We start from the raw sequence: 9,269 nt of genomic DNA, 5'->3' as shown, positions 1-9,269 counted from the left end.
AAAGGAAAAATATATATGGCGTCTCTTTTAGTTTTGGTGGAAGTGTATTGCAGTTAACTTTATCTTTGTTTTAATGGGAAAAAGCAAACATTTCCAACCGTCGTAATTGTGAATCAACGCAAGATGAGCGCTTTCGCGGTAAATTTAGATAAATTGAAACTGAGAGAGGATCTATTCAAAGAAGTAAAATACTTTGTGACCGGGAACTTAGATGCAAAGGTAAAACGTCATACCGATTTTACATACTGGTCGGAGGCTATTGTCAAATGTCAAAATACATTCAGTGTTGAATGCACTCCCTGAACCGATAGTGATAATAAGAAAGTTTTTATCTTTACATTATACAGACAGATAAGCTGCTTAAGGATGGTGGTGCATCGTGTTGTAATTATTTAATGACAAATACCACCCATTTGTTATGTGGTGAAGGTTTCGACGAGAGTGAAATTGCTCAAGCATCCGATTTGTATGAAATACCTTCGGTGACCGAAGCGTGGGTAATTGCTTCCGCAAAATTGGGACGCTTGGCGTCAACAAAACCGTACGATCCAACACCCAATTCCAAATGTTTTTCGCAAGTGTTTGCCTCCATTACACAAGTGAGTGCAACCGATCGAAATCGACTGTACGCTTTGATTACATTTAATGGTGGAGTGGTCGAGCGAAATTTTACTGCAAGAACGACACATCTAATCTGTGGCTCGGTTGATGGGCCAGCGTATGCGAAAGCGATTACAATCAAAAACGATAATTTCTGTGTGGTGACACCGGATTGGATCATTGATTCGTTGAATGGTAATTTTGATGAACTTAGAAGACGACGAGCCAGAGTTAATGAATTTTCGTTTTTGCTTAGGTCAAGAATTACGTGATCCTCAGATGTACCATCCACGACTACTAATTGTGCCTCAGCCGGATTCCGTATCTACGAAACCGGCACCAAAACCCACTGTCGTCTCAATGGTACCAACATCGGCTGGCAATAGCAATCCGGAAAAACAGTCACTCTCGAGCATACTCGGTTTTGATTACGAAGAAAATCTTGAAAAGTCGGATATTCCCGTGCCACGTGAGATTGATGCAGTGAATGCCGAAAAATCAGCCGCTGCCTCAATGACAAGTCAAATAAATTCCATACTACAAAGTGTATCGGCATCGCCGTCCTCTTCAACTCTGCTAACACAGCAACGACCGCAATTGAATCAGAACATGGCAATGATGCAGCAACGGCAAACCACTTTGAATCAAGTCGAACAACAACAGCCAAACAAACTGCCCGGTCAATCTCCACAGCAAAACCGTAATTCGCAGGCCATTGCGACAAATGCTTCAATTCAACAGCAGATCACTGCAATCAATCAACAACATCAGTACAATCAGCAGCAGAAATTGTTGGCTGGTAATGGTACAATGCAGCCACAACTGAATCGGAGTGTCAGTGAAATTGCAACGTCATCGTCAACGGTTAGTAGTTCGGCGACATCGGGTCCGGACTTTTTGCGCCAACAAAGCCAACAATCTCATCAGATACTGACGCAGACAAAACAGCCCGTTCAAAATGTTCAAAATATTATGCAACAAGTCGGTCCCACTGGTCAGTCGCAGAACTTACAGCAAACCGTACAAATGCAGCAGCAAATTAGCAATCCAAATCAACCGCAACTGATTATCAGTCAGAATAATCAGGTCATCACCCAGAAACATATCATCAATACATCCACGGCTCAAGGACAACAGATTATACAACAAACGAGGTTAGTGATCTTCCCGTTTTAAACAATTTATTCTGTGGCAGTCCGATGGCCATCAATTAACCGTTTCCTGATCACGACGCCATGTCCGAACTTTTTGATGATTTTCCACTTTCGTTCCAGGCAAACACATTTAATGTCACAACAACGTCAACAAACTGCTGCTCAAACCGCCAACATTTTACAGTCCCAACAACAGTCTGGTCTTATTATCGGAACGAATCAACAGAAGCAACAGATCCAATTCATTCATACCACGCAAACGCCCGGTGGGCAACAGCAAGTTAAGATCATTCAAGGTCAACCGCAGCAGCACGTGATGACTGGTCAACATATTAATAAACCATTGGTTCAAGGTCAACAGCCCCAACAACGCATCATAATCAGTCAACAGCAGTTCAATCAACTCAACCAACAACAACAACAACTCCTGAACAATTCACAAAATCAGAATATTGTCATCATTAACCAGCAGCCAGCTGGACAACATCCGCAAATTATCAATTCGAACAATCAACAACAGGCGAATGTGCTACAGCAACAGGTTCAAGGCAATAATAATTTAGCGCAAGGACCGCCATCACAGCAAGTGGCAAACCAACAGGTGATGCTTCAAAAGAATGTGGCCAATATTCAACAATCACCTCAAGCGCCCATGCAACAGCAGCAACAAATCGATCAACAGTCACCGCAGCATCAAAATGCAAACTCGCCGCAAAATCAAAATCAACTGAACGCACAACGGATGCATCCATACCTTCAACAACAGCAGACAATTCAGCAAATTAAAATGCAGTTGCAACAAGTCGGAAGTAACGCTTCACAGCAAGCAACAATGGTGACCACACAAAATCAACAACAGTCGAATCTCCCACAGTTGTTACAATCTCCCAACATTCAATCGAGCATTCAATCACCAATCGTTCAGTCAACTCAACAACAACAACAACAACAACAGCAAATTATTCAAAACCAGCAAGTTCAATCGGTTCCATCTCCACAACAATCTCAGCAACAAGTTATGCCGACCCAGCAAAAGATTCAAATCCAAAATCAAATAATCGTGCAGCAACAGCAGCCGGGCTTAGTGCAACCACAAAATGCAAATATTTTAGTAAATCAATGGACTCCACAGAGTCCAGTACAGCAAGGACAGACAAATGTGGGACAACCACAGCAGCAATTTATTAGAGCGACACAGCAGCGACCTCAACAATGGCCTCCTCAAGCGGGTAATCAGCCACAACGTCAATTGATCCATTTGGATGCTGCAACACATGCTCATCTTCAGACACTGGTAAGTTTTACACTCGCGTCTCATCCATTACCCAAATTTAATTTGTTCTCAATTTCCGATTGCTCTTTAGGATCCCATCCGGCGAGCCGAGTACCTAACTAAACTGCAACAAAAGCAACGGGAACGTAGTTTGATGCTCCGTCAGCAAGCCTTTCAAGGTCGACCAAATGCACCCAATATTGTTACTGGTCAACGACCAGCCGGAGCTCAACATGCAATTATTGTTCGTAGCCAAATGCCAGCGGGAATGACGCAGCAACAACAGCTCCAATGGTTGCAACAAGTTCAACAACAAAGTAATGTCAGACAACCGCTTTTAGTCAGAGGAGGAGCTCCGGGTCTCAGTCCCATTTCACAAACAGTGTCACCCCAACAGCAATTTGTTGACCCGAATGCACAACAGCAATTGCAACAACTTCAAATACAACGACAACAACAATACCAACGCTTACAACAAATGCAACAGCAAAATCGACCACAGGGTCAGCCCGTGTCACCGAGAGGATTCACTTCCGAAGTGAATCAAGTCAATCAAGATTTATCGTCCGTTGTTACAACGCCAACGACGCCGGGTGCACCAAATCAAATTCAAATTGCGCAAGATCCGAATTCACAGGCTTCGATGAATTCGAAGACAAAAACGGCACTTGCCAACATGTTAAGCAATCGCTTGAGCAACAATGGCAGTACTCCAAATATTCCGGAATCACCAACCGAACCCTCTGCAGCAGGTACATTAAGATTGATGACTGCCCAGCACAATGCGGCTTTAAATCAATCGACCGTACAGCGAACACCACAAGAATTGGCTGCCATTCAGCAACAACAACAGCAAGTTCAGCAGCAAGTAGTACAACGTCGTACTTTGGGAAATATAACAAATAGTGCACCCGCAACGCCTGTAGTTAGTCAAATTCAACAACCTGCCACACCGTCTGCCGCAGTTTCCCATTCGCCATCAAGCATCAAACCACCGTTTCTGCCCACCAGTCCTGGTCGTCCACCATTACAACGTCCACAGTTCTACGGTCACAATCCGAATTTGAAGCTTCCACCAGCTCTGTTCCTGTTGGGATGTACGTTTTTCATTGTCGAATACGATGAGATCTGCGAAGAAATGTTACCCGAATGGAAAGAACTGATTCAACGACATGGCGGTGAGATCGAGCAAATGTATTGTCCACGCGTGACACATGTACTTTGTCGTACCCAACGGCACGGCGTGGTAATGCAAGCAATTCGTGATTCGAAGCGATGCGTTACTGCTTACTGGCTGAATGACACGGTTATGAAAAAACAAGTTGTACCACCCTGGCAAGCATTGCATCTACCAATGCCAAGTACATTCGGAACGCAACGACCAGCAACGCGTCATATCATCGGCATATCCGGCTTTGAGGGCGAAGAACGAGTTCGTATTAAGAACATGATTGACGAATCAGGCGCTATGCTCACAACGTATTTGAGCCGACACAATACGGTGCTGATTTGTAAGAAACCGGATGGTCCGAAGTACAAGCGAGCCAAAGACTGGAACATTCCCGTTGTGAATACAGTTTGGCTCAGTGACATTTTGCTGGGTAATTTGAGTGGCATGTCTCAGTTTGAAACAGCCAAATACCAGCAGTATAACATCACAGGACCTTTCCGGATTGACTATGGCCTTGTTCCCCATTTGATGAGTAAGTATCTCCTTGTCCATGTCCAGTCTCATATCTCAGCCAACTTGAAAATTCTCCGATGTTTAACCATCTTCCAAATTTCAGCTGCCTGGAAATCGCCAATCAACCTTACCCAAGAATCTCACGAGCGAGTTAAACGACACAATTCAGAACCACCTGCCGAACCTAAGGTGAAAAAAATGCGTACAATTCCGCCACTGGAAGAGATTCCCGATGACATAATGTGTACTGAGCCTCTGGAAGCAGACAACGCACCGAAAATTATATTTTCGCAAGTCGATAACATTGATGGATTGACGAGAGCTGTAAAGTGAGTTTGCTTTGCGAGAAATTAGTTTTTGAATTGTTGGCACCAACCAAAATTGATTTTCAGATCTCTTGGCGGCGAAATAGTTGAAAATCCCTCAGACGCAACACACTTGGTGGTAACTCGTCTGGTACGAAGCTGTAAACTTTTGGTCGCGCTAAGCGTTGTCGACCACATTTTATCGTCCAAATGGATAGTCGAAAGTGCCAAAGCCGGTAAATTTCTACCGATTGACGGTTACGAAATCAACGATCCCAAATTCAAGCAGACATTCAAAGCGGACATACAGAAAACGATTTCATCGTCGTCGCGTCGCACGCTGTTCGAAGGTAAAACATTTTTTCTTACGCCAACGGTTCGACCGAGTAGGTCGATATTAACGTCAATGATCGAATCCAGCGGTGGACGGGTAGACAAAAATCGTTTGTCGGCCGCTCGTATATCCGAAACGAATGCACAGAAGCCGGCCAGTTATATTGTATTGAGCTGTGCACAGGACTTGCATTTGTTAAGCGATCTAATGCGACCGGGCAAACCAAATCGTATCATTTGTTCGACGGAATTCGTTATGAGCTCGGTGATGACACAGATCATTGACTTGGAACAACACATCATTAAGTATTCGTGAGATTCAATGGTCAACGACTTTTCGGGTTGTTTCGATTCGATAGTCGACGTGTCAATTTAGTTAAAATTCAATTTGTTTGTTGGCTGTCAGTGACACGATTCGTAGGAATTTATTTGATTTGAATGTAAATAGAGGGATCTGCCACCAGTCATTAAAGTTTACTTTGCAATAATATTGGTTTCGCGTTAATAAGTCATTCGTATAGCTCTATAGTGTTGAGAGATTGACAAATGAATCCAATTTGTGATCGGAATAATTTTACGTCTTTCATGTTACCTGACAGGCTTCAATAGTTTGCTAGTTGTGTAATTCGTAGCCCTAAAGTAGAGCGAAAGCCAGTTAACTGATCTTAGGGCCAGTTCAGCTCTCAAATATTGTGAATCAGAAAATAAATTGAGAGCTAGGCCCAGCTTCGACGATTTCTCTCATTTTGACATGTGACACCGAGATCAGTTGAAGTAAACTAGTCATAAATTGCTCTCCCTTAACAACATTATTTACATGCTCTTAACATTCCTCGTTTTCCTTCTACGAAGTCTAGTTTTACGCAGCAACAGTGACGAAATGTAGCGTTGGAGGATTACAAATCTAACAGCACAGTTCTCAGTTATAAATTGAAATCTTAAAGTCCGATGCGTTACGACATTAAAACGAAGTCTCGATTTAGCGTTGAACTTCAACACAGTCGTTGAATTTTAATTCGGTAAAAGCGTGCTATCAACAACATTTTACGCAATGAAATTGTTTGAGTTTGTAAGGCAAGACCATGTGATATTCGAAAATGTGCTGGTGATTGCTTACAAGGTGTAAAAAACTCTTTCGATCATTTTCCCCCGCAGTGGTGTTGAATTTCAATTGTCAAAAACCAGACTCGATCATTTTATTATCATTTTAGAAGGTCAAAACTGTTGTTTGAGCAACACAATTTTTAAAGAAATTCGCTAAACTTAACTTAAAGGTGACCAGTCGCATCCTCTCTTTTTTACGATTTATTTGATCACTTCATGGACTTGACGTCTTGATGAAATTTAAATTCATTAAATAAAATCTAACAATTCGGTTATTTGGTAGGTAAGAAAAGTAGGGCGGATTAGGACGTTGACTACTTCTGTGCAACAAGCGTAGCGAGAGGTATAATCCACCGAGAAAACGATAGACTTGTATCCCCGAGTTGAATGACTAACTCTCTCTGAAAATTGACAGGTCAGTGGTTAAAATGTATATTTTTTGTCCCCGCAGCCCTCTTCTGTTAGAAAGTAGAGCGTGGATCACTCTGTCCGCTGAACTGTCAATTCGGGTTTATGTTGTTGATTTCTTTACATTTAAACGAATTATTGTAAAATGCTCACATCAAAAACGTTTTGTTCACCTCAGGTAATAATAGACAATTCTTAATCGAGCGAATTACACAAACCTTTTGCTAGAAATTCCTATTTCATTAACTATTTTAGGACTGTGTCACCAACATCAAAACTATTGTTGCCTTTGTCAAATTTCAATGCTTTTCGGTATCGGTTTAATTGTCACACAAGGCCTTATACAAGCATCACAGCACCGCTAAGCTGCATAAACAGCAAATACAACAAAGAAACTAACATTCTCATAAATTATCTCACCGCTCCCCAACTGCATTGTGAAAATAGTCTTCCTTGCCAGCATGATAAGTCTCGTACAATTTTCTTATGAAATTGATTTTTGATTGCCTATCGATCGACACAATTTTGTTTTTCTATCTGAATTCATCTTTCCATCTCACCTGATGACAATTTCATATTTATAACATCGTTATATGCTCAGCATTTTGACTCACAGCTGGTAACGGAATTGACTTTTATTTTTACAGTTCGCTTATCACCTACGAATTCCGATTAATTGGACGTTTAAAAGAAAGAAGAAGAGAGAAATGCTAGATGTGCATATAAGAAAGCTAATATAAAAAAAGCTAATTGAAAACCACAAATTTTAATATAAATAAGGAATAGTATCTATTGAAGGAATCTATATATGAAAGTTTATTTTTTAGTCGAATATGAATATCAAGTATACCTCTATACAATAAAATGAAGAGACAAATAATTGTTAAAATGCATAATAATATGGCAGCCAGTGAGAAGAGAACATTATTTCAATAAAATGTATAATAATTTGAACACTAAAAAGAGAATTTACGATGTTAACATTAAATGAGAAATACAAAAATTGTAAACTTTTTTTTATCAAATGAAAACTAAACTGTAGATTTTGTATGGAAGCACTAGCTGTATAGAGAAGAAACCTATATCATAATATTTATAAAAGTTGATACAACATTATATTCATTCTGTAAATAAAAAAAAAATCTAACATTTGCATCGGAAGACTTTCATTCTCAAACTAAAATCTAATTTAAAGTAAACGAAGTTACACAAGAGAACTCGACAGCCGATGAATCTCGTCAAAACTTCTAACATACTTATAACCCGAAGCTATGAAAGAAATATATGGTTAATTCCAGCAGCTATCCACATTATTTCTGCGAATTTTATAACATTCACAATAATCTCATCGGAATTCTTTTTTTTTCTGCAGAATTCCATTGAATTTTGTAAAATTCTGAGAAGTAATGTGTGTAGCTGAGCTGCTAAATCTTAGAGTAATTATAACCTAGGAGGAAACGAACAAAATTACGTAAAATATGTGGTCCCAACTTGAAATACGAAATGTTTATTGGTGGCGTGTTAATTAAGAAGGTAAATTGAACTATCAAAAGCGTCAACGCATTGGTGTATTGGTGTAAAATTATACGAAATGTGTACCTTATACAAACTGATGTTGGGACAACGATTACAATGATTATACTCTTAGGAAAAAATCTACTGAACCGCTAATATTTTGCACCTACAAGGACAGACTTAGGAAAATTCAATTACAGCAGTAGAGTGCTAAAGGAGATCGATGAGCACGGTGAGTACATAAATTGGGAAATAGGGGAAATATGTTTTTTGACATAATTGAGGAAGGCTTATTATTCGGATTTTTGTGTGGAAATTCTTAATAATTTTAAGAAATTTTATGAATTTTTTTAGAAAATAAAATAAAAGCAAAATAAAATGAAATTCAATTGTCAAAAACCAGACTCGATCATTTTATTTTGCTCTTACCTTATTTGAAAATTCCTAAACATTCTTTAAAATTCATAGAATTTTTAAAATATTTTAGGTATTCTCAGGAATTTTAGGAATTTAATCCCTAAAATTTTCAAAGATAGTACCATTTTTCGGACGAAAGTGATTCTTTTACTTCTCTAAGGCATCGTGTTTTTGAAATCTAACTTTTTTTGTATTATAAAAAAGGCAACCAATTTGGATGATTCTTTTTTGGATGATTAAAATCCCGAGTCTAAGTTCAAAGATGGGCTATGTAGGACTAAGGATCTGGAAGCTATCCGAGAAAAACAGGATTTTACACTGTTGATTATAGCCTCAATTAAAAAAGATTACTTTGATGAAATTTGATTTTGTTTGGTAGTGTGGGAAAATCATATAAGTTTGTTTTCGACGTGAAACTAGTAGGAAGAATAATTTCATCATTCGATGCCCAACTATCAGTAATAGTTTGATAGTTG

The 9,269-nt window shown here is 39.6% G+C and overlaps 1 protein-coding gene across 2 annotated transcripts; it reads left to right on the top strand.

Annotated features, from left to right (window-relative positions):
- Positions 1–8,016, top strand: LOC119074553 (PAX-interacting protein 1). Of its 2 annotated transcripts, XM_037180738.1 has the most exons (8): positions 1–219; positions 348–795; positions 857–1,754; positions 1,875–3,048; positions 3,119–4,730; positions 4,815–5,040; positions 5,104–5,366; positions 7,509–8,016. In XM_037180738.1, exons 1-8 carry the CDS (start codon positions 124–126, stop codon positions 7,535–7,537), a joined length of 4,746 nt encoding a protein of 1,581 aa, XP_037036633.1. In that variant the 5' UTR covers positions 1–123; the 3' UTR covers positions 7,538–8,016. The 2 variants fall into 2 exon arrangements, with proteins under 2 accessions (XP_037036633.1, XP_037036632.1); XM_037180737.1 differs by having other exon boundaries at positions 5,104–7,734.
- The last annotated feature ends 1,253 nt before the right edge of the window (positions 8,017–9,269 follow it).

Source organism: Bradysia coprophila, unplaced genomic scaffold (assembly GCF_014529535.1).
Source record: "Bradysia coprophila strain Holo2 unplaced genomic scaffold, BU_Bcop_v1 contig_151, whole genome shotgun sequence".
NCBI classification, from domain to species: domain Eukaryota; kingdom Metazoa; phylum Arthropoda; class Insecta; order Diptera; family Sciaridae; genus Bradysia; species Bradysia coprophila.
Note: the sequence above shows the minus strand (reverse complement) of the source record. Positions and strands in the feature narration are given on the sequence as shown.

Excerpts from the sequence above, each read along its gene's own strand:
- LOC119074553 (XM_037180737.1), top strand. The coding sequence starts at position 124 with ATGAGCGCTTTCGCGGTAAATTTAGATAAATTGAAACTGAGAGAGGAT. Across the intron at positions 1,755-1,874 it reads CAGATTATACAACAAACGAG|GCAAACACATTTAATGTCAC; the intron begins GTTAGTGATCTT and ends CTTTCGTTCCAG. Across the intron at positions 5,041-5,103 it reads GGATTGACGAGAGCTGTAAA|ATCTCTTGGCGGCGAAATAG; the intron begins GTGAGTTTGCTT and ends ATTGATTTTCAG.